Source organism: Xyrauchen texanus, chromosome 2, assembly GCF_025860055.1.
Source record: "Xyrauchen texanus isolate HMW12.3.18 chromosome 2, RBS_HiC_50CHRs, whole genome shotgun sequence".
NCBI lineage: Eukaryota > Metazoa > Chordata > Actinopteri > Cypriniformes > Catostomidae > Xyrauchen > Xyrauchen texanus.
Window position 1 is genome coordinate 18,877,869 of NC_068277.1, and position 24,982 is coordinate 18,902,850.

General features: G+C 38.0%; 1 protein-coding gene across 1 annotated transcript; it reads right to left on the reverse strand.

Moving 5' to 3' along the window:
* On the reverse strand, nt 1-24,873 carry LOC127654432 (zinc finger protein 638-like). Its single transcript, XM_052141631.1, has 25 exons — nt 24,823-24,873; nt 17,178-18,776; nt 16,137-16,198; nt 15,383-15,421; nt 14,809-15,191; nt 14,455-14,675; nt 14,122-14,274; nt 12,965-13,063; nt 12,839-12,891; nt 12,513-12,709; nt 12,399-12,430; nt 11,822-11,956; nt 11,564-11,695; nt 11,268-11,309; nt 10,306-10,437; nt 9,990-10,106; nt 9,842-9,867; nt 8,223-9,738; nt 7,366-7,425; nt 6,330-7,271; nt 5,870-6,158; nt 5,426-5,737; nt 5,141-5,263; nt 4,747-4,865; nt 1-2,041 (listed from the first exon to the last, which is right to left on the reverse strand). The coding sequence occupies exons 2-25, from the start codon at nt 18,570-18,572 to the stop codon at nt 1,970-1,972; spliced, it is 6,651 nt and encodes a 2,216-aa protein (XP_051997591.1). The 5' UTR covers nt 18,573-18,776; nt 24,823-24,873; the 3' UTR covers nt 1-1,969.
* Between the last annotated feature and the right edge of the window lie 109 nt (nt 24,874-24,982).

Below are 24,982 nucleotides of genomic sequence, written 5' to 3' on the forward strand. Positions count from 1 at the left end.
TTTATGGGCATAACAGCAAATTAAACAGGTAGTAAAAACTCTTTCCTAACACAGGAAAATAAATCAAATAAATAAACAAGAAAAAAAACTGTATGGACCTGCATACGTTAAAAGTGGTTCCGCACCTGTCGGATTAAAGTTTTGGAAGTTAAGATAAAATCCAGTGGCAACAGTATTTTTCACAAGCTCAAGGAAAGAGACAGAACTGTTTTTAACATGTGTTCAACAAATTAGTGTAAACACCTGTAAATGGCACAAATTATGTTATTAAACAATAAACACGTAACAAAAAATATATACAATATTATCAAATTAAACTGTTTTAATACAAAATTATCATCAAGCTAAACTGTGACCAAAATGATGAAAAACGTATAAAATATAATTAGTAAAAAAAATAATTTTTTCCTAGGGTTGGGAATTGCCAGACATCCCGATTTGATTTTACAACGATATTTTCTAGCCGATTCAATATGTATCGCGATTCTGTAAGAACTAGGATTTAAAAATGTCATTAAAAAAAAAAAAGTTAAAAAAAAAAACTCTTAAAAAAATTCTACTTTAGAACAGTTGTCTGAAATGACTATTGTATTCACTTTGTATTGTAATTTGCAGGTAATAGGTAGACATTGTGCTTAACTACTTAAAACCACCAGTCAGTGTGTAGTCTGAGCTAGTTGACGTTAAAGGATCCATGTACAAGGCTGAATAATGTCCATTTCTATTCAAAATGAAATAGGCCTATTCAATATATAGCTTTAATTTATCAAACTTTTTATAATTGTTCTTATAGAATTGTTATTATAGAATATAAAATAACTTATATTACCATAAGCTATTACTATTATCATAATGATCATTTTGCAACATACAAATGGAGGCCAAAGAATAAACTAGTTCAAGATCCATTTCTGGGGCTGTGCTGGATTATGACACACATGACCATTCACCTGCAGTCCCAAAGTCGTTCCATGTTATTTGAATATGCATCCTGAGCTTAGATGAACTTCTGAACAAAAAAGCAAATCAGACGCGAGCATCGCCAGCATGTCGTTCGTCTGTTATTCAAAATATAATCGGGTGTATTTCCTTAAGCACGCATCTTTGTGTCTAGCCAGGGGGTGGCCATGGCCACCATGGACCAAAGTCTGGCCACCCAATTGGCCACCTCACTCGCAATTACCTTTTTGGTTATTTTTTTTTTTTTTTTTAGATGGATCCGTCTCTGTACAACTGCGACACACTAGAGACTTAACATGTGTTCACAGCTAGACTATTTTTTAAAGCAGTGTCAGACAAAACCTGAAGAATGACTTCTGACAAATACGCATAATAACAGGAACATTGATCACAGCAGAGGATTTAGACGTCTGACAGTGAAAAAATGGCGCTTGATGGCTGTAGCAGCAGTGTATTAAAAGGACTAAACGTTAAGAATAAAAGAGAAAACTTCTCAGAGAGAAAACCTGTTATGTGGATCTCAGCACAAATACAGGATCCAATACTTATCTATTAACCATTGTAGCATTAAGATAAATATGTAATTTTTTTTAAATAAATACAAATGTGGCTTTTTCATCTGAGATTATTTGAAAATAATTTGGCTCAAGAATCTTGATTTGTAACAGTCGAATTTTCCTCCCAGCCCTAATATTTTCATATTATACCTAGTTAGAAGGTCCCCTGAATAATTAACAGCATTTGCTGGGAAAGAACTACTTTCCTACACAAGTATACTAAACTCAAATATACCCATATGAATCGATACCGAATCTAATCGGGAAATCTGTATCAAAACCCAGCCCTAATCACAATAAGTCACACAGAGACATTGTAGACAGAGTATATGATCTGTTTTATTTATTTAGCAAGAGCCTTGCCATCCTAAACAAGAAAAATTAATAAAACTAAACCAAATAATTGGACCCATCAATTAACATCAATACAAAAACAAAAACATTTAAATGGGCTACTCAGATGCAGAACTTTGACTGGATGTTGTGCCACCCTGCTGCTGAGACTTGAGCTTCTTATAATATTTCTGGAGGAGAGAGTAAAAGGATGAAAGTTACAACTATACTGCAGATTAGCACTTTCTGATTATAGTTAATATCTGACCATGTTCATGTGTATAAGGACAAGTCACCTGAGAAAAATGTATCCATTACAATAATGAAAAGTCAAAAAAGTTTTACATGGTATGTTTAGCAATGTTCCGGGTTCAATACAAGTTAAAGGTGCTGTAAGCGATTTTTTTTTATGGAACTGAATGCAAAAAATGAAAGATATCATTGAGATAGGTGTCCTGAGATTTCGCACACAACTGTGACAGCACTCGACTGTATAAACAGCAAACATAAAATATGACAGCAGGCCGCAGACATATTATTTGATCAGCCAATCAGAAGACACTGATGTGCCCATCAATCATTTTGCTAAATCTAATGCTGTTTTAGTTGAAGCGGAACATTCAGTTTTAATGTCATATTCAGATTCCTAACAGTTGTCAGCTGAGGGTGCTGATTTTGCTATGGTTTTGTTTGACAACCATGAGAGAAGACACACTGCTGCTCTTCAGTTCCATGTCGGTCTCAACACTTTCTTTGGAGGGCTTAAAATCCTGTACAGCACCTTTCAGCTTAATTGACAAAATTTCATGCATAATGTTTTAGATATAGAAATTTTAAACAATTATATTTAAAATGTATAAATATATAAATTCTTTTCACTCATCACTTTTTTTCCTTTTAAAAGTCAAGGTAACAATGAAAGTAATGGTACTTTTGCTCATATTTTTGTTAAAGCACAGATTACTTTTAAAGCACTTCAAATATAACTATTTCACTTAAGTTGTCTTAATTGTTTTTGAGGTGGAACTACTGTTCTAGGTGGATAAACTAGCTATTTCTCACCGACACTATTCCTATGGCAAATCATTTTTCTTGTGGCATTAAGTCACAAATTCTTTCAACCTGCAACATTCCTTTAAATATTAGGCAGGTATAACAGTTGAAGTCAGAAGTTTACATACATTTAGGTTGAAGTAATTAAAACTAATATTTTAAGCACTCCACAGATTTCATTTAAGCAAACTATAGTTTTGTTGAGTCTACTTTGTGGATGACAAATAATTTTTCCAACAATTGTTTACAGACAGACTGTTTCACTTTTAATTGACTATATCTCAATTCCAGTGGGTCAGAAGTTTGCAAATTATGTCAAGCTTTTTAGCAACTAGCTTCTGATAGACTAATTGACGTCAATTGGAGGTGTACCTGTGGATGTATTTTAAGGCCTTCAAACTCTTGAACATCATGGGAAAATCTAAAGAAATCAGCCAAGAACTCAGAAAAAATATTGAGGACCTCCACAAATCTGGTTCATACTTGGGAGCAATTTCCAAATGCCTGAAGGTACCATGTTCATCTGTACAAACAATAGTATGCAAGTATAAACACCATGGGACAATGCAGCCATCATACTGCACAGGAAGGAGATGCATTCTGTCTCCGAGATGAACATAGTTTGGAGCGAAATGTGCAAATCAATCCCAAAACAACAGCAAAGGACCTTGTGAAGATTCTGGAGGAAACAGGTAGACAAGTATCTATATCCACATAACCTGAAAGGCTGCCCAGCAAGGAAGAAGCCACTGCACCAAAAAAAGCCATACTACAGTTTGCAAGTGCACATGAGGACGAAGATCTTACTTTTTGGAGAAATGTCCTCTGGTCTGATGAAACAAAAATTTTACTGTTTGGCCATAATGACCATCATTATGTTTGGAGGAAAAAGGTTAAGGCTTGCAAGCCAAAAGAACTCCATCCAAACCGTGAAGCATGTGGGTTGCAGCATCATGTGGGTTGCAGCATCATGTTGTGGGGGTGCTTTCCTGCAGGAGGGACTGGTGCACTTTACAAAATAAATGGCATCATGAGATATGGATATATTGAAGCAACTGTGGATACTGTGGATATATTGAAGCAACATCTCAAGACATCAGCCAGGAAGTTAAAGCTCAGTAGCAAATGGGTCTTCCAAATGGAAAATGACTCCAAGCACACCACCAATGTTGTGGCAAAATGGCTTAAGAACAACAAAGCCAAGGTTTTGGAGTGGCCATCACAAAGCCCTGATCTCAATCCGATAGAAAATTTGTGGGCAGAACCGAAAAAGCTTGTGCAAGCAAGGAGGCCTACAAACCTGACTCAGTAACACTAGTCCTGTCTGGAGGAATGGGCCAAAATTCCAGCAATTTATGGTGAAAAGCTTGTGGAAGGCTTCTCAAAACATTTGACCCAAGTTAAACAATTTAAAGGCAATGCTCCCAAATACTAACAAAGTTCATGTAAATTTCTGATCCACCGGGAATGAGATGAAAGACTGAAATAAATCATTCTCTCTACAATTATTCTGACATTTCACATTATTAAAATAAATTAGTGATCATAACTGACCTAAGACAGGTAATGTTTTCTACGATTAAAAGTCAAAAATTGTTAAAACATTTGTTTAAATGTATTTGGCTAAGGTGTATGTAATGTCTGACTTCAACTGTATCAATTATATAAATGCCAGATTTAATATTTCATATATATACTTTTTGGTATAAAATATAAATGTAGGAGCTTATTTCAATTCATTCTTGTAAAAGACTGAACACTTAATCCAGTTCATAGAGAAACACTAACATACTGCATGCAAATAAGGTGCAATTAACTTCAATAACTAAATTGTAATTTGTACCTCCAGATTCTGATAATGCTGTAGACTACTGCAGTGACTCTTTGCAGTTCCCTCATTGTCATAAAACAGAGAGCAAAGTCTGCAGAAGAAACCTGTCTTGGGCACCAAAAATTCAACCCCTATGAAAGACATAGATAAAATAAAAATAAGCAAGAAACATGCTGTAAACAATGCTATTAATTGACTGAGCTCAATCGGTCAAAATATAAAAGGTCTATCACAGGACAACCAAACACATACTCTATAGCATGATTTGCCTTTATGCAAGCTTTTCTGTTTTATGTAAGCTGACAACACTGATTCAGAAGACACAACAATTATTTTGGTTGCATAAAGGCATTAAGTTAGAGCTGATGTTAGACATTTGTGTGTTATTTCTAATGGATCTCTTTACCAACGTGGTTGTCTGGACTATATGGGGGCAAGGTGACTTCTTCAATCATAGGGGAATGAGAACAAACGTTCATGGCCTTAGGTTCCTCCCTCAGATCAGACTCCTGCATTTGTTCAGACTCTTCTACAAATGAAAACAAGTAAAAAAACACAATGGCATTTACAATTGTTAATAGCCAATTAACAAGAGATATAAAACAGTTTTCTATGAGAATTAATGAGATTCCTTTGGAGAACAAATACGTTCTACATACAAGGTGAGAAACTATTTGTCCCTCTGGCATACCTTTGATTGCTGTTTTTTTGTCCTCATCAGGCATGTCAACAACAGCTCTTTCTGACTTTCTGGAGTTGTCATCATCTTTGACTCCAGTCCACTCCTCTGAATAGACAACCCCTGTGCTAGATGAATCTGGAACTCTCACGGATTCAGCCTTTTGGGATTCTGGCTTTTCAAGCTCTACGGGGTCTGAAGCAAAAGATGGACTCTCAGGTTTGGCAGCAGTTGGTGCTGGCTCATCCTCTGCACTCATCTCAGGCTCATCTGGCATGTTTTCACTCTTTGCTGCCTCTCTTTTTCCTCTTGTGGATCTTCTCACTACAGAGAGCAAAAGGAGACAAATGACACCATATAATGCTCACTGGTGCCACCTACCCCTGAAAAATCTGTTACATATTCATCTGAGGGTGCAAGCAGAAAATAATATTTTTTTCCCCCCTCTTTACTCACCTGGAGTCTGCCGAGCTTTCTTTTTGGCCCTTGTAGCTCTCTTTTTTACTACCTTCTGCTCCTTGACCTGTTCACTGGGTGGCTGTTCCTCTTCTTCTTCCCCTACTTCATCCACAGTTACAAAGTTAATCTTACAAAGCTCTTCCAGGTTACAGACATCTGTCTCTTGGCTTGATTGCACAGGCCTTGGTGGTGTTTTAAAGTTGGAACTGGTAGGCTTGGCCTCACTCTGCTCCACTTCCTCAATCTCCTCATCATCACCCTTGGCCTCATCCAGGGTTACAAGTGTCTGAAAGAAAAAACAAAGGCCATAGCAACATTGAAACAAATAACAGCAGGTACAGGAAAGAACAAAATCAAACCATGTAATTACATAAAGACCTTAATAATGGTTTTGAACAAGCTTGGTATAATGTGCTGAGGGGTAGCCTTGGGAAAAGGATAAGAGAACAAAACTGACCTCAGGGTTGAATGAATCAAGCTCCTCCTCATCCTCCTCTTCAACAATTTCATCAAGTGTGACCAGACCTTGAAGTTCTTTGTCCAACTGGTATTCTTCACCCCCATTTTCCTCATCTACAACTTCATCAACAGTCAAAATGGCCTCAGGCACTTCACCATCCTTTAAATGCTGTTTCTCATCTGTTTCTTCGGGAAAATCCTCCTCACCCTCACTAAACTCATCAAGAGTCACCATAGCATCATGGAGGGGAAATTTTGACATTATAGTTGCCTCATCTTCCAAATCTGGGACAGAAGTTTCAGACTGCTCGGCATGACTATTTTCTGATTTCTCTAACTTTTCAGAAGAAGTTGTTTGGCAGTCTTCCATCTGGACAGGGGAGGAAACAACAGGCCAGGTTGGCTCAATGCCAAAGCATTCTTTCATGATTGAAAAGGTCTCTGTCTGACCACTGAGGTCCACCTCTGCAGAACCTGAAGTTTCTAGATCAGTAGAAGGCTGTGTACTCTCACTTTCAACAATAGAAGGTTCCACTGTGACAGTTTCCAGTTGGTTATCCACACTCTGTTCCAGAGGCTCATTCCCTTTCTGCTTTTGAGATTCTACATCCTCTGCCACTAGCATGGTTTCTTCAGTCTTGGCTTCCATTTTATCTGCAGTGTCAATAACTTCAAGGTCCTTGGTCTCAGAAGATCTAGTCTTGATAGTTGTAGATCTAGACCGTGTCTTCTGTTTTGGTTTATTAGCTGGAGTCGACTTTGCATTAGAAGAGACGGTGGAGAGAGGATTAGGTTCATCCTGGAATTTCTTACCCTTGGCTAAAGACTCAGAGCTTGAGGTCACTGTGTCCTCCACATCATCCCCTACTTCATCGACCGTCACAAACTCATCAATGTTAAAGGGAAACAGTTTCTCTGATATTGCCCCTTCCTCTTTTGCCTGAAAAGCACAAATGCTATTTTTTAGCCACAGATATCTTCAGTTATAAGACTGCAACCACCGACATATAACCAACATTTCTGTTGAATCTTACCTTTTCAACTGTACTTGCTTTTGAGCGATTTCTTGAGGGCTGTGAGCTTTTGCTATGACTCTTTGAAAAAAGCAAATAACACAAATTAGGCCAAAATGTTAATGCAATCTATCCACCCGAAAAGCTAAATATAAGAATCTTCTCAAAACAGTTACCGCATTTTCCGTAATATAAGTGCATACACACACACACACACAGAGGAAAACACCAGTCAGAGAAGGTAGTAACGCTTTAAAGTAGCCTATTAAGAGTATTCTGCCTTTACAAATACTTAATGCAGCCAGTTTAAATATTCTGTCCCATTATAACATTGTTTTGTAACATGTTTTGTAAATGTAATTCCTCACAAAATTTCAGTAAGTGAACCATATAGTGAATGTGCTTATCAAAGAGTGTTGCAAATATTAGAAATATCTACATATCGTTAATGTCAATTAAAGAATAGAATACAACAGGAATATTTTTTTACTCGCAGACTAAATACAGCATTGTTACATGCGTTATGAGCAGATGTGGCTTATTTGTAAAAACCTTTTTTCATGAAATATAAATCATTAAGAAAAACTGTCACACGATAACTTAAAGCTAATGCTCCTGATTAAAACAAGGCTAAATACTGCAAGATATGATACACAGATCCTGAGAATATTCACAGAGTTTGTTTTTAAATTTGGAGCAGCTGAAGGGAAGTCGGACTGGTAATCCCAGGTCCTAGTGCCTGCCGTATACAACCTCTGTCAGTGCGACTTCTACAGAGATGCAACTTAACTTTACTTCCCTCATCAAAACGATTATGACCAGATGCAACTTTTATTTTGGTGCGACTATATTTCTAGAAAATACGGTAATTGACACACCTTGCGATCATCATCATGTCCCCTCAATCTCTTTGATGGAGGGCTAGACTCATGCCTGCCCTTCCGGGAGGATGATGTGGAACGCCTAGTTGAAGGGGAATCTTCTTCAGAATTTCCCCTGCTCCTGTGTCTAGAAGCTGCCTCCTTCTCTGGGGACAAGGTGTCCACCTGCCTGCTTCTAGTTCTGGAATTCTGAGTTTTTTTCTCCTTCTCAGATGGCACACTTTTGCTATCAGATTGGGTTGTTTTCTTCAATGCTTGAGCAGATTTATTTGATGTGGCCGCCATTGAGGATGATGGAAATGTGTTAGTCATTTTCTCTGCAGCTTTTATCTCTGCATCAGCCTTTTGTTTGGCTTCATGTTCAGCATGTTTTAATGAAGACTGCATGCGACACTGATGAACAGCTAATTCAAGCTCCTTCAAAATCTCCTGCGTAACTGGAGGAAAGTCCAGTGTCTTGTCATCAAAGGGCTCAGGTACCGTTTGGGGACTGTTTGAGGCAGGTGTAACATTGACAGCTGAATCACTGACAGTTTGATCAGAAGAGGAAGGCAGTTCAGAAGCAGGATCTGAGGTTGGAATAAAGTCAGATGCAATGGCTGACAGGACAAGCTTCTCATCAGATTGGGTTTGATCATTAGGTTGAGGGTTATTATTGGTCTCAAAAGGTTCAGTTGGTTTAAGGTCATTCACTTGTTGAAGGTTATTATCTGTGTCTAAATGTTCAGGTGATTTAAGATCATTCTCATTCTCCTGTGGTGCACAACTGCCCTCCATGTCATCAGTGCCCTTGGTAGTCTCCATGGCCTCTACTGAAGTTTCTCGACTGCAAGCTGTTGAAGCAACAATCTCCATCTCTGACTTGAATTTAACATCACAGTCTTTTGCAAACTTCTCTATGTCAGTTGCTTTCGCTTCAAATTCTTTGGACACAACTTCATCCTTCAGGATATTCTGATTGTTTATGGGTGAAGCCCCTGTCTGATCAGCTTTATTAATTGAAACAGCAGATTTTGTGGTGGGAACTGAGGAAGCCAATTCAATCTCAGTCTCTTGGGTCATCCCCACAGTTTCTTTATCAGTTTGGGTATCATTGTGGGGATCAATTTCTCCTTTAATCTCAGGAGTAGTTATTTCTGCATTAGCAGCCATAAGTGTCACATCATTGGGGACTACATTATTTCCTGCAGAGATTTCAACATTACCAGTTGCAGCTGTAATACTGTCAGCTTCTAACTTATCTTCATTATCACTTGTGCTTTTAGCAGTAATTTTCTCTCCTTCAGTAATAACAACATCAGCATCAGTCAAGGCAGCTTTGCCTGTTGTGATAGAGAGAGCAGTGGCCAATTTGTCCTGGGCACCAGCATTGGCAAAAATGGGAGTTGCTTCTGAAGTAGCAGCACCATTAGCTGCAGATGCAGTAGTTGCTGCTGCTTCATCCACTGGCTTTTGAGCTTTGGTGGTATTAGGTTTCCCTTCTGTAACTGCTGATTTACCAGGAGGTTGAGCTCTAAGAGGAGAGTTAAACATTATAGAATTTTTTTTTTTTTGGTATTTCCAGATAACACTGTATAAGAAAATAAAACCACAAGGTAAAACTATTTTCTTCTTACCCCTTTGCTTGTGGCTTCTTTTTCACCTGTTAAACAACATGTTGTCAGTTAATTTGTAATTAATCATCACCTCGGCAACAACTAAACATCTGTAAATGTGTTGAGGCGGCATTGCACAGCACATGACTGATAGTATCTGTTCAACTACCTTGAGTGGTTTGGCAAGCTGGAAGGCAAGCAAATTGTTCTGGACCATACAACGAATCTTGAGGAGTTGACTGTAGGTGGTCCTAGCAGTTGCAGCACTCTCCATTTCAAAAATTACCTAGATTGAAAATAAATAAAATCATACAGAGATTAGCAGAGATCTCAAATGTAATATTTTGATAAGACAATGGAAGATTTGAGCCTTCAACATTTTCTCAAGATGACAGAACCTTACTTTGCAACAACTGTGTTTTCTGTTCCCTCTAGAGATATTAAGTAAACAAATATAATATTGTGTAAATGATAAAACTTCTTACCCTCCCATTCAGAGGCAAATGCTTCTTGTAGGAACCATGGTGTTGGATCAGGTTCTCTACTTCCTTGATTGCCTCAAGTGTTTTTGGCACATTATTAACGATGAGTAGACGTTCTGCTAATGTGACAATTTCCTGAAAAGAACCACTATATAATAAGTCTGTAGTGATGATGTCAAAAGTACCGGTACTTCGGTACCAAGTCAATACTAAAATAAAAAAAGATGTAACGATACCAGTGTTTCAGAGTAAATCCGCTCAAAACACCACATTTTATGAGCATTGCGCACTGTGCTTGTTGTAGTAGATGACAGACAAATAGCTCACTCACGGTGACGTGCGCAGTGCCTGCAGACTAAATATTTATGTAATGAAATTACAGCATTTTGCACTTCAATAATCACACTGGGTCATATGACCACTGTCTTATTCAGAAGTGTGAAACTACACAGAACCAGTCTCACAAGCAAGAGTGACGTTGTAATGAATAGGTTTATCAATGTTTTCATTTATGTAATGCTCTGTTGTGCAGCATTTTATTTGAAACAAATTAGACCAATGTTTTGTTTTAGAATAAGTTGTGTATCTTTACTAAAGCACTTTATTTGATAAAATAAATTAGTTTGTATGAATAGAAGTAATTGTTCTATTTTAATTTAAGTTTGAATTAATTTAATTAGACACAGTTTTGATGAAGAAATTGAAATAAACTTGAAATTCAGGAAAAATAAAAATAAAACATGGAAGTTGGCAAAAAATAAAATTTTAATAGGCCCAAGGAGTGTTCAATAGCATAGTGAAATTTTACTGGTATTAGAACAGCCTACTGAAATTTTGGTATCGTGACAACTCTAAGTTTGACATATTTCAGTTACGTCATCCCAACTATTTAATTTTGTGTGATATAAAACCAAAGGGGCACACAGCAAATTACAATCAGCATAAACATTTGGTTATTTACTTACAGGTGACTTCTCCATGCCCATCAGTACTCTGAAAAGTGATTCCTTTGGGGATAAAAAAGGTAAACAGCTAAAGGTCAGTATTAACTAGTAACAAAGAGATTATAAATGCTCATAAAACATTTACATCATTTTTTTATAATGCACAGACAACAGAGGGAGTGCTTATCAACTGTGTTTATAAGTTCAGTGTAATAACTAATAAATAACCTAAATGTATATTTCTCAAGTAATTTATTGTCAACCCAAATAGATAATACAATAATGGCAATTTTCAGAGAAAATTAGTGCACTCTCACCATGTAGTTCAGGTTGATAGGTTGCAACATCATCTTGACAGTTATCTGTTTTTCCTGCACTTTAGCTGGGGTTTCGGTGTAGGCCTTCACCATTGCTTCAGCTGCCACTGTGTTAGGCATTTGCAGGTAAGCCTGAAAAACACAATAACGTCAAAACTAGTTCAAAGATCACAATTCTTAGACATATATATGTGTGCAAGTTGATCTGTCATCTCGCCATCATAAATGATTTTGTATGTAATTTTTCAAAGTAGTTACCCTTTGCTGAATGATAGCTATGACAGGAGTTGAGATGAAGCCATAGGGTTTAGCAAGGTTTGTGAGTTCATCCTCAGTGACCACTTCCTCTGGAAGATCAGAAATCACAACTATATTTTTTCTCCAGGGGATTGCCTGTGGTCAAACAAAGATGGTAGAAGTCGTTCGTAATAAACTAAAATAAATTAACTATCACATATAAGAAGAAACCTGAAAAAGCATGGTATCTAGCCTGATGGTTGCTGCTAATGCTAAGGTGGCATGTTCATTACAAAAAGTGATCAAGTAACTAAGATAACTACACTGCTCTAACCCTACTACACCTTTGAGAAAGGCACTTAGCCCCAGGTTGCTCAGCTTAACTGTCCCTAAGATCAGTGCAGTATATATTTTCAAATGAAAAGCATCTAGTACATAACAAATATTTATGCTGGTGCACCTGGGGGTAAAATCTATTTGCACATCATAAATGTAATGATTTAGATGAATTACAGTGAACATTATCAATGAACACATTAACAGGTTTTCCTGTTAACATTTGTGGGTAAAAATTGAGGGAGAACACTAAATATCATACCTTTTTAACAATCTTCTTGGTAACTGGTTTCTCTGCCAAATAACACAAACAAATGTTAAACAGTGTCCTACATGACCATACGATACAAATACGGAAGTTGATGCGGTCACTTACCTGATCCCTTAGCAAGGGATTTAGCTTTAGCAGACTGTACAGTCTTTTTAGTGTCACTTGGTTTTTGGAGTGCCTTGGTTACCGGAGACCTCTTGGCACTTGTCAACACTTTTGCTTTAGCTGACAGAGGTGCCTTGACTGTGTTTGTACCTTTTACTTTCACTGACTGGGTTGGCTTTGATGTAGTAAGCTCTTTTCTATGTAAAGGCACAGAAAACATTAACAAGACTTTTTACATGATGTACAAATATGTATCTGTATATTTAATAATAGTAACTGGCATTCCTGGGTTCACTGCAAAACTGCTGCACTGGATGGGAACTTACTTAAAAGTTTTCACAGCCTTCTCAGATTTTTTTCTTTCATTTCTTCTTGCATCCTACAAATGTACAATGATTAGACTTCATCTGATTTTGTATGGCTGTTCATAGATTTGATACCTGTATACATACCGTCTCCATGCAGATCTTAATGATTTGCCCATTAATTGTCAGGTTCTTACAGTTGAGCAAAGCTTTGGCATCCTCCTCTCTTTCCATACACACTGAGGCCTGAGGAGAGAAAGACACAAAAAGGGAAAATTTTGCATCAGCCACACCAATCACATTTCAGGCATTTGTTCATATATTACCACTTTTCTGCATTATATTTTATTAGGCTGTCAATCGAATAACCTTTTTAAATGCGAGTAACATTTATTTTTTGTAGTTAATCGCGATAAATCGCAGATTTTGAAAATGCTAACATTTGACACCATATATACATATTTTCCTGTCAAAATGCATTGATTTCCATCTTAGGAAAAAAAAAATAAAGTGTAACAATATAATCCTCTATTAACATTTTCCAAACAAAGCCTTCCACAATATAATGTCACCTATTCGAGTATTATCAAATGCTAACTTAAGTCTAATTGGGAGGTTGACTTATTGAAATACTTAGTATTCATACAAATTTTAATTAATTTCATATTTCTATATTCATAATTTTACAATTAAAATATTAAACTCATAACAATTACAATTATGCATTTGCAACTGCTGTGTAAAAGCATTTATTCATGCTCTTAGAAAATACACTTCAGATTCAGATTCTGTGCCACCTTTGCTGTGTAAAGATGCTTTAGTCACCATAGGTTGAGTATTTATTGCAATGGCCATTCAATCTCTTAAACTCTCATTCTCCATAATATTAAACTGCCTGTAGACTGTGACTATCTGCTTTCCTACAGCAATCGCGAAGCTGCGATCATGATTCACGTCAGAGCAACAATGCCAGTGTCCAGCGACTCTTTAAACTCCACAGGAAAAGCTGATTGATAGTTAAGATTTGACGTGCTTCAGGAGGTAATTAAAATGCACAAAAAAGTCTTGATTTCTATCACAAGTCCCATCTGGGCTTGTTTTGTCCATCAAATAATAGCACCAAGATGTCCATTCTCATCATTTTATCACTGACAGGGAAGCGGTGTTGTGGTGTGTCTGTCACTGTAATGAATCCAGGCTACATTACAAAGGTTCCACCCTCCCAGCAAGTGTTTATGCAGCATTAACTGATACCCCTAATAAAAAAAAAACAACAAAAAACATGCTAAACAGAGTATTTCTACCTCTTTAATGGCTACGAAGAGGATGGCAGTATAAATCTTGCCAAAGGGTTCAATGGCTTTAGTCAGATCATTACTGGTAGTGCCATGAGGAATTCCCATGAGCCTCAGCAAACAGGCAGGGTCTGGGGCATCCCTGCTTTTAGGCTTCACATCCTGTACAAACAAAGACTGAAATCAATACATTTTGTACAGAACTGCAAGTACAGACACACCTCCATTAATCGTTATCTTTAACAATGAACGTTTTCCGTAATTACACTTAAAAACATTATAATTTCTGCACAAAATATTGGATAAACAGGCACAATTACATCTTCCTGTTTGAAGCTTTACCTTCAAAGAGCTGGTAGTCCTTGAGGTGGACGGTCTGCTTGAACTGGAGGGTTTATTTCTCTTAGGAGGAGAGGAAGACAGTCTCCGACTGCTGTTGCTTCTCTTTGATGAGGAAGTAGTGGAAATACTTCTCTTCTTAGCTAGTTCAGCAAGTAGGGCTGGTGCCAAGGACTTCACCACGGCCTTCAAAGTACTACCATCTGTGATTGAGGAAAGCTCAGCTGTGGGTGAAAAACAAACTTCATGTATTAGTATTTTGAGCGATTCAAAAGGAAAAAAATTAAAATGTCCTATGAAAATACGTTTTCATACATTGGACCATTTGTAAAATAGTATTACAATAATTGATCCTACCTGACGACATTAGTTTTTTGGCCAGTCGTTCACTACTGCTAGATCTCTGATGGGAGGGGCTGCTTTGGTGGGGGCTTGATCGACGTGCAGGAGAGCGCCTACTGCTACTACTGTAACCTGGAGACCTTGATCGTTGGGATGGCGGACTACGGGACCTCCGCCTGTAAGGGCTGACTCGTTTCTTCCTATAGGGGGATCGAGACCGGCTGTGACTTCTGTTGCGCTGGTACCTTCGAGGGCTCCGGGATCGTGAATGGGATCGAGAGCGTGACCGTTTACGGCGACTTGACGAATCATGGTGGCGCTTCGGGCTAGTGGATCTGGAGTATGAGTGAGATCTGGTGCGATGCTTCGAGCTGCTGTGTTCTGACTTTGATTCAGGTCTGTAGATGATCAACAAATTGTCAAAAGTACATTTAAATGCCTTTTCAGAAATAAAACAGGGCTTTCAAAGTATATATTAAGCCTATTTCTTGATTTAAATTAATACCCCATTAATTGCATCTTCGCAAAGGCTGATACTTTTTATGAAACCAGCCCTCTATGTCCAAAATTGAAGACATTGGAAGCTTACCTTGGAACAGAGACAGCCTCAACATTCCAGTCAGGGTATCTATGAAAACAACATGAAAACAGCTTTCCATTCATTGCTAAATGAGATCTCATTATTAAATTCTTAAAGGGCAACAATTATGCCCCTTTTCACAAGATGTAATTTAAATCTTTGGTGTTCCCAGAATGTGTCTGTGAAATTTCAGCTCAAAATAACCTACAGATTATTTATTATACCGTTTTGACATCTCTGCTTTGGATAACTAGACATCATAAACAATATGACTGACAGCGAAAATAGTGGTGTTCAGCCCTATATGTTTGAACCGGAGTCAGACACTGACAAGGGAGAGACTCAGTCAGAATAACAACTTTGAGAATGAACCAGGAAGTTTCTGAATGGTTATTTGATAAATTTATTTATTTGTTGTAGTGTTTTTTCAGCAGTTTTGCAATGATGGATGAGCAACACACACACAACTACGGTTCTGACGTTTGCTATGCACTATAATGAAACAACACACACAAACATGTCCATCGTCAGTCTCTGTCAACAGTCGTGGGCAGAACTTGTGAATGGCGAGTTCTGAGACAGTGCTTATGATTAATGGGGATTAAAAAAAAAGTACTGGGTGGATTTTTATCATTAAAGGGTGGTTGTGTACACACAATGTCAACACACATTTATGTTCAAACACCATGTAAAAGTGAATTTTGCATAATAGGAGCCCTATCAGTGCAAATTTTACTATGGAAGCCAATTGTAAATCACTCACAGTTTCCTAAGAAGTCTACAACACTCAATGTGAAGATTTGTGTTCTGATGTTCAATCCAGTCCTGCAAACAAGACAAACATGCTTCAATGAACAAATATGTCAATCTATTAAAACTGTAAAATAGTGTTTTGAACAGTGCATTTCTTTTCCTAAAGTGTCTTTTACTCAAACATTCTACATGTCTGTTTACATTGAGAATGGCTCTTCTGTTTTTAAAGCATTTGACATTAAAAGATACATTACTTGACATTACAAGTTACATTAAAATATAGTGTACCTGCAGATGCAAAAGCAATCAACATTTAGATGTCTATAATTCTTAACTTAAAAAAAAAAAATCTAAAAAAGGATCAAATATAAAAATTAAGTACACTTTACAGCTTATCCCACTATGGCCTCATTACTACAATTGTTTTAAAGTCTTTGTTGTTTGTGACAAAACTTCTTCCAACGTGGAAAAAAAGTCCAAATTGTGGCTTCAGGTATTACAAAGATTTCTTGTAATGTCAATCTTGAAGAAGATCGTTGTCTGTCTCTCATCTTTAGCGCTGTGGTAAGTCATCAGGTCTTCTCAACTCTGCCTCCACAACAGGAATCAATAGTTCTCAAGGGCTGATACTACGTTTCAACAATATTATAGGTTTTTCATCAGGCGTCTGCACGTTTCCGGTAAACAGACTAGCGGGTCTCCTCCCAAGCATGCCAAAACTGGGATTGTCTTGTAGTATAATTATAAGACTATAAAAAAAATCCAGCTGTAGTTTAACCACTGTATTATATAACTGGCATACATATATACATAAATAAATTTGTATTTTTTATTTATTTTTTACCAGTCACAATTAATGAGCAAGTAATGTTAACAAACATAAAAATTTCATTACAGGTTTCAGAAATTTTATTTAATTGTTAAATGTAATACAATTTATCTCAATGTAGGGCAACACATTTTAACAAATAAAGCCCTGGCCCTTTACATACAATAAAATAAATGCAAGCCATCTTTAAAATTAGGCACTACTGCGTAAGAAAATACTCACCTTAATCTGGACACATTCAATGTTACATAGAGAGCATGTATGAGGAAAGATTCTTGGAGTAGCTGCTGAGTAATCATTCATCATAGTGGGGGATGGAAGTCTCTTTGCAGTAGGCATGCTGATTGGAGGTGAAAGGAATGGGATCCAGTTAGAGCTTGGACCTCTGGAGATACCATCGATGGTCATCAGAGGATGAACACCAAGCTGAGGCACCATCTGTGAAGGTGGTGGCATCTGTGGAGGCGGCATCTGTGGAGGCAGCATCTGAGGTGGCAGCATCTGAGGCGGCAGCATCTGAGGCGGCAGCATCTGTGGAGGGAGCATCTGTGGAGGGAGCATCTGTGGAGGTCGAATGGAAAGTGGCAGAATAGACTGGGAAGTAGATGGTCTCACTGAGATTGTCTTAGTGGGTCTTGAATCCACTGGTGGAGGTTTCTGAAGCTTTGGAACTTGTGGAGGGCCTGAAGCTGATTGGCATGGCTGAGGAGGCTTTGTGATGTCCACGCCACTAAAGGAAGTTCCAGAGACTTCCCTCCCATACTTGGGTGACTCTTTAGGTTGGTGTTCAGTTGCATAACCATCCAAGCTCTCCTCAGGATAGCCAAATTTACTAGAATGTCCATAGTCAATGACACTGCTGTGCCGTGGGTCAGAGTCCATGAGTTTGGATCTTGCATCAATATCAGAGATGTTCCTCTTTGATTTGCGCATACGGATGTCTCGTAAAATAAATGGGAGGTTGTCAGGTGTCAGTTGATCATCTGGATAGTGGCTTAGAAGCGCTAGGTCCTCATTTGAGAGTCCAAAGCTGGTGAGGATGCTGCTGGCACTTTCTGAGGTGTAGCGTGAAGGTCGTTTTTCTGGTGGAGGTTGGCTCTCCAAACTACTGGATGCTCCAATAACACCAAAACCCGAAGACTGGAACACCTGTTTAGAACTGGAAGCACGATCCATGCTAGAAGAGGCAAAGTGCTTGTTGGGGACCTGGTACAAAGACCAGTCCGTCTTATCGGACCTCGAGGCACCACCAGTCCCTGGGTAACCACTCCCTCCTGAGGAAAGTCCTTCATCCCTTGTGTCCTTTCTCAAGCGAGGGTCTGCTGTTTTGGGTTGCTGTAGTATTTGAGTAAGAAGGCGAACGTCCTCACGGGCTCCCCTAAGGTTCTGGTCTACTGCGGCTTCAAGGTTTGGGGAAATCTGCGACTGACGCTGTCCCAACGAGAAAGTCATCTGCTGGTTAACCATCAATCCCCCACGAGAAGTGGACATGGATCCTGGGCCAAGACGGGCTGCCCCCAGCTCCAGTCCAGGCCGTGACCCATACTGTCCAGGCCCAATGGGTCTCTGACCATTAGGAAATGTCCCCCCAAGGGGATTATATAATGGATGTGACATGGTGACCTTAAGAAAGTTGAGCAAGGTCAAGGCAGGTGAAGCAATTGCAGGGGGAGTGTCGCTTCGGCCAGCAATTGCATTCAGATGGTTGAGTGCCAACTGAGTCTTTATCTGTGCCAACTGGAGGGAGACAGGGCCTAAGAGTGGCAAACTCCCAGGGAATTTGCAACAGGAGGCACACAACTTTCCAAGAACAATGCAAAGCTGAAAAATTAAGGGGGAAAACACAGAAAGGATTATTGGCTTGGTGTCTTCATGTTCTGTAGCAAAAATGGCAAAAGTGCAGCGATCACTTTCCCCTTCTGCAAAACACTCAAATCACCAGCTTCAAAATCCACCTGAGCTTCAGGGGATTTAAACAGCTTTCCATGTCTTCACTGCGGAAGAAAAACAGCAAGCAAAAAAGGACAAGACCGAAAAAGGAAAATAATATTACAGTTTAATACTACCTTTATACAAATTGCATGCATTCATTTTAGTGAATTTGTTTTTGTTTGTAAGGCTGTGATAAGACAAATTTAGCCTGAATATAATGGGAGCAAGAAGGGACAAACAAACCTCAAGGCAGGACAAAATAAGAGGCCAGACTCTTAAGACATACAGGTTAGGCAATCATAATACTTTAAGATCAAAGCTGATTTATGGAAAAAACTAAAAATACACTGATGTTTAGGCCGCTGATATTTATTTGCCGATTATTTTATCAAATTAAACCATTGGCATATCAGCAATAAGCATGAAAAAGGCAGATATATACAGATTGTTTAAATAATTGCATAAATGCACTGAATTGTATAATGTCTGTTGCATAATCCTAAATTTTTCTCTCTGTGTAATATAATTAAATACTTACCCAAATAAATGAAATTCATAAAAATAAAAAAAAAGGTCTGTCAGATGTGCGTCGGGGAAAAAAATATTTTGTAGCGCGAGTGATCAGCCATGCACACTGAATGCGAGTATTTCGGAGACAACGAAAATGTTTGCAGTCTGTGTCTTTTTCAAAGTCTCAGATAAATACCAAAATGAGTGCAATGATATTTCTGCTGAAATATCAAGAGGGGGTAGCTCAGCTAAGAGTTTCAACACTTCCAATTTAATTTGCCACCTGAAAAAGCATCCTGAACAGCATGCTGCGTTCCTCAGAAAAAACTGCAGCCTCCCAGTAATCTGACTCCTGTGACTTGGGTATTTGAAAAAGTAAAGACAATTACTCAGGAGTCAGGGCATCACCAATAAAATCATGGAATTAATCACATTAGACGATCAGCTGTTTTCCGTTGTGGGGGACGTGGGCTTTTGGAGGATCGTTGAACACCCCCAGCCACTTTACTCCCTACCTAGTCTGCGTTATTTCTCGGATATGTGTCTACCAGACATGTACAATGCTGTATCACCGCGTACACACAAGCTCTTGACCGCTGATTTTTCAGCCATCAGTTTTACAATGGACATTTGGAGCTCCGATGTAAGCCCTGTGTGTATGCTCAGTCTCACAGGCCAATGAATAGACAAAGATTTCAAGTTGCAAAAAATATTTCTGCATGCTTGCCACGGAATATGGTGTTTACCAGTTATACTTGGTACATAGGACGACGCTGGTGCGAATGTTTATACCGGTAAAATGGGTAAACATTATGAAAGAAACGTACTTAATGCCAATAGTTCCGATATCAAAAGCCAAACGTATAGAATTGCCAAACGAGTTTGTGACTCAAAAATAAACCTAAATGAATGCATTGAAAGCCAGATGTGCTTTATCGACATATCAAAGTGACTGTGAACACGCACTTACAGAAGACGTTACTTTTAGTTGACAGCATCAACTAAAGGCGGGATGCACCTGAACGTGTCGCAGATTTTCTGCGGGGAAAGACCAAGATCAATGCTGCTCTATGCACATCTTCTGTCATGTTTCCAACAAAAGCAGGAGATTTTCATCAAATATTTAGTCAAAAATATAGCATGAGCTCATTATAATGGTTTCACACCACAGTGATTCCAAAACACATATTCATGATGGAAGATGGAGAGAGACAAATGAGGACTGTGAAGAAAAACGTATGAAAACGTAAAATGTAATATAAAGAGAAATACACTACATTCACGTACAGCCTTTTCTATTAAAAAATATATTAACATGTACAAAGACAATTTATTTTTAGTGATAACTTTTTAGCACGTCAGTCAAATATGATAAACGGATGAGCCCAATTTTAAACAGAGTGTGCTTTTTGTTGAGCTTTAAAAACGGAAAACGGAAGAAACCCCTTAATGGAAAAAATAGACTACTTGCTCCATTGATACGTTCTTTGGAGAAAGGTAGAGTTTATTAGAAGGAAACATGGATATTAGTTTTTTCTCCCTGGTCGTAGCCTTTTCCATTAGGCCTATTTGTTGGGGCTGTTCTCAAAGAAAGTTATGTTATAAAAAAGTGACATCTCCAGTGGAAAGACAATGAGCAGTGCTATCCGCTGCTGGCAAACGTGGCAAGAAATATTTGTACATCTGCGCAACAATCACCGCTTCTGAAATGGCAAGGAGTGGATTGTTTCAGTTTAGTGTTGATTTCACGCTACATTGTTACCTAGTTGGTGAGATGCAATGCTGGTCCATCTTTTACTCTCCATGACAACGAGCTTATAGCTAACTTGCTAACCATGTAGCTACTTTCATTGCTTGTCAGCTGAGTGGAAGTTAATTTGTAAACATGTATTCCCTAAACTGTTTTGTTCAGGATTCGCAGTTTGGTCCCCCCTTCAAGTGAACAATTCCAGTCGTTGCATTATAAAATGTAATATTTAAAAGTCTGGTTTTCCACCATTGAAAGTTTCTCCTAAACTTGTGTAGCAGAATACGGTTAAACTGCTGCTGCGGTTTATCTCTCCTCTCGGCAGTTGTAAATTCTTCTTGTTTTACAACCTGCCAATAACTGAATAGCAGTATTAAAAAAGTTGTTTATTCTTTATTTTAATGGTCAGCATTTGACTGATACTAAACAGTACTACTGATGTTTATTTAGTTATTTATTTTATTTTTATGGTCAGCAACTGACTGATACGAAACTGTACTGATGTTTATTTAGCTATTTATTTTATTTGAATTTATTCAATATTTAAATAGTCGGCAACTGACTGATAATGAACATACATTACTGATGTTTTGAGGATATATTTTAATTGTATTTATTCTTTATCTTCTCAGTGTTCATTTCTAGAATTTGTTGACAATGTATAATAATACTGTCAAATATTCTTTGATAAAAATATTTAAGAAAGCAGCCTTCTGAGTACCTTTGCATAGTCATATCGGAGCAAAATCTGTGTACAATCCAAAGAAAAAAGGTCTGTTTTCATTCCACTATATCGTTATATAGTGGAATGAAAAGTTTTTGCCTTGCTGACCATATATACAGTGAGAACTGGCAGTTATAACAGAATGCACTGGGTGGCGCTGTTGAGTGTGGACGCAAGTTGATCAAATTAATTGAGCAAACGGTTCTGTCAGTACATACAGATGGCCACCAAAAAAGCGGGTTCTTGTGAGAATGTGGCTTACTGTGAGAAAGCTGGGCTCCTGTTTAAATGTACTGGATAAGTGGTGTACTGCAGCTTGTCAGAAAGCAGAGATTTTGTTTTCACGCATTGCTTGTTTAAATATATAAAAAAAATCAATACAAAATCAGGACATGATATAAGCTTGTTTAGAATCTAATTAGCAGCTTGATTTTTAATGGTGACGCAACATTTATGACTAAAAAAATATTTTACAATATCCCTTTCTCATTAATCTTCATTTGAATAATAGAATATTCAAATATTCAGTTTTTTTTCATGAGCTTAAATATTCGAATACCAAATTATTTATGAATGCCAATCCCTAATCGGTATCGGCTCCGATGCTTTTAGACGGATCGGGTATCAGTCCGAATAGTCCGATACTGTGTGTTAGTCATGTTCGTTACGGTCAAGCTCTAAAAATTATATAAAATAACCATTAAAATAGTTCATAGGACTCGTGCATTTTGTTCAAAGCCACTTGAAGATGTGCAATAGCTCTGTGAATCACAAAAGGCTGTGTTTAATAAGTAAATATTTAAAATGAACATGCAGCTCCAGCAAGTCAGTCAATGGCGCTGCTCTGTTGACACACATGCGCAGCTATATTTAGCCTTCACAAAGTGCCCAATATTTTGAGTGCTACTCACGAACATCATCTCAGATGTAGATGCTCAAAAGTTTGGTTCACTTATAATATGCATTTAGAATGGTACTGGAGGTGCATTTTACCAGAATTTTAATAAGAAGCAAACTAACTGTAGTGCAGGGAACATTTTACCCCTGAGGATTTCAGACCATCAAAAGAAACAAAGGTTCGATATCTGAATTCATCAGCTGTGACCGTGCTGTTTTTCCAGTGAACTCAGGTGTGTGTAAAAACTTTTACATTGTCACACCTCCATCGGACTCTGCACCTCCCTCAAAACTCCGCTCGTTATCACCCGATTTCGAATTCACTCGCTCATCACTGCCTGCATAAATAACTCACCTTCACACCACTTCACTGTCAAGTCTCACAGTGTTATTTACCGGTCCATATTTGCTCTTGATCTTCGTCGGTATCTGTTTGGTGTTTTGCCCGTTACCTTTTCTTAAGTTTGTGAAGCTTCTCTTCTGTGTGATATCACCCATACTATGGATCTCACTGTGTTAATTAAACCCTGTATATCCTGTGAATCTCAGTAAACGGTCTCGCACTTGGTTTCACTAACTACAACTCAGGCCGAGTTTACACTACACAATTTTAAGCCCGATTTTCACTCGCCAACAGTTTTGTGGAGATCGCCCACAAAGCCTGAAATCGTGGGCAAAATGGAGCTTGCTCCCTTGAGCGATGATCGCAATGTATGAATTATCAACATAATGCATACGCAATTTGAGAGAAGCGCCGATGCATCGCAAATGGATTTTAAATACCTGGACCTACCTTGCGCAATGTGAAATATGTTTTGACTGAATACAACTGCAGCGTTGACCTACAGCTAACGAGAGAGCAAGAACTGGGGAAGTTTCAGTGGGAGGAGTCCTGATGTACCTGCAACAGAACATCAACTAGCATGGCTGCGGTATCAAGAAAGTCTCATTGGACCGAAGAAATGGAGGAAATATTTGTGGAACATTGGCAGGAGCACCAGTGCCTATTTGATGTTTCATCTGAACTGTAGCACAGCCGGGTGGAGAAAGAGAAGCGTTTGATAGAAATTGCCAATTCTCTTGGACAGTCAGGTAAGCAAATAGGTAGATTTTTACAGTAGGAGGTACTTTTTCATATTGTAACCAACAAAATACATTATGCCTTTAGGCGATTAAAAACATACGCATCATATACTGAAATGCATAACATATTTACTGCAGTAATTTTTTTTTATTATTATTTAATTATCAGCAAATTTTCATTTTTGGGTGAACTATTCCTTTAACCTGTATTAAATTACAGCACTGTATTTGGAGACTAGATAGAGTCGCTCTTTTAGTAATTATACAAACAGAATATTTAGAAGAGACACACATTGTGATGTAATATGCACATACAGTCATGAGCTCAACAGTTCTAGTAACAGCACTAGAGCACATGTTCTGTACGCGTACAGCAACTAAAAGACATAAGTCACTTAATATCGTGTAATTAATTATAATTAATACATTACATTAGATGCTAATACATATTTATAGGAATAAATCTGAGTGTATGATGTATTGCGATGCGTCACACCCCATCTTCACTAAAAACAAAACGACAAACTAACGTTTCCGTTATCGGAAGCAAAGCAAACACACAAACTATAACACTCGTATTACATTTAATGAAGCTCGTGAATCAATTATCGTCAATTTTAAAGGAAGTGTTCTAGTCTGTCGCGTTGAACGCTTGCAGAATTGTGTTTGTGTTGCTAGTTATTGTGTCTCTCATACAAAATTACATCAATCTTTTGATCAATTTAAGGCATGATACAAGCGCAAAAACGTAAACCTATACAGACTAATACCAGATCGGTCTGGAAAAATAGGCCGATTTTTGCAGGCCACTGGCTCTGTTTATCCTTTGCCAGCTGTGTGGAAATAGCCATTTGACAGAGGAAAAACTCATTTCAGACGACAAACAAAACAATACATGTACACCGGAAGGGCTCCCAACACATTTGAGTTGAACCACAGTAACATACCTCGTGTTTTATTAAGTAAAATCTTACGGTGGAAATTCGTCGGATAGGGTCACGGTTTCTGGGGACGGTTGGCTTGCGTCTCAGACGTTCTTCTTCGTTAGGTTTTACCAGCAGCTTGCATCCTTAATGTTGCACTACTGCCATCTTCTGGAGTTATCTAACTCCTAAACTATCATCAATTCTGTTC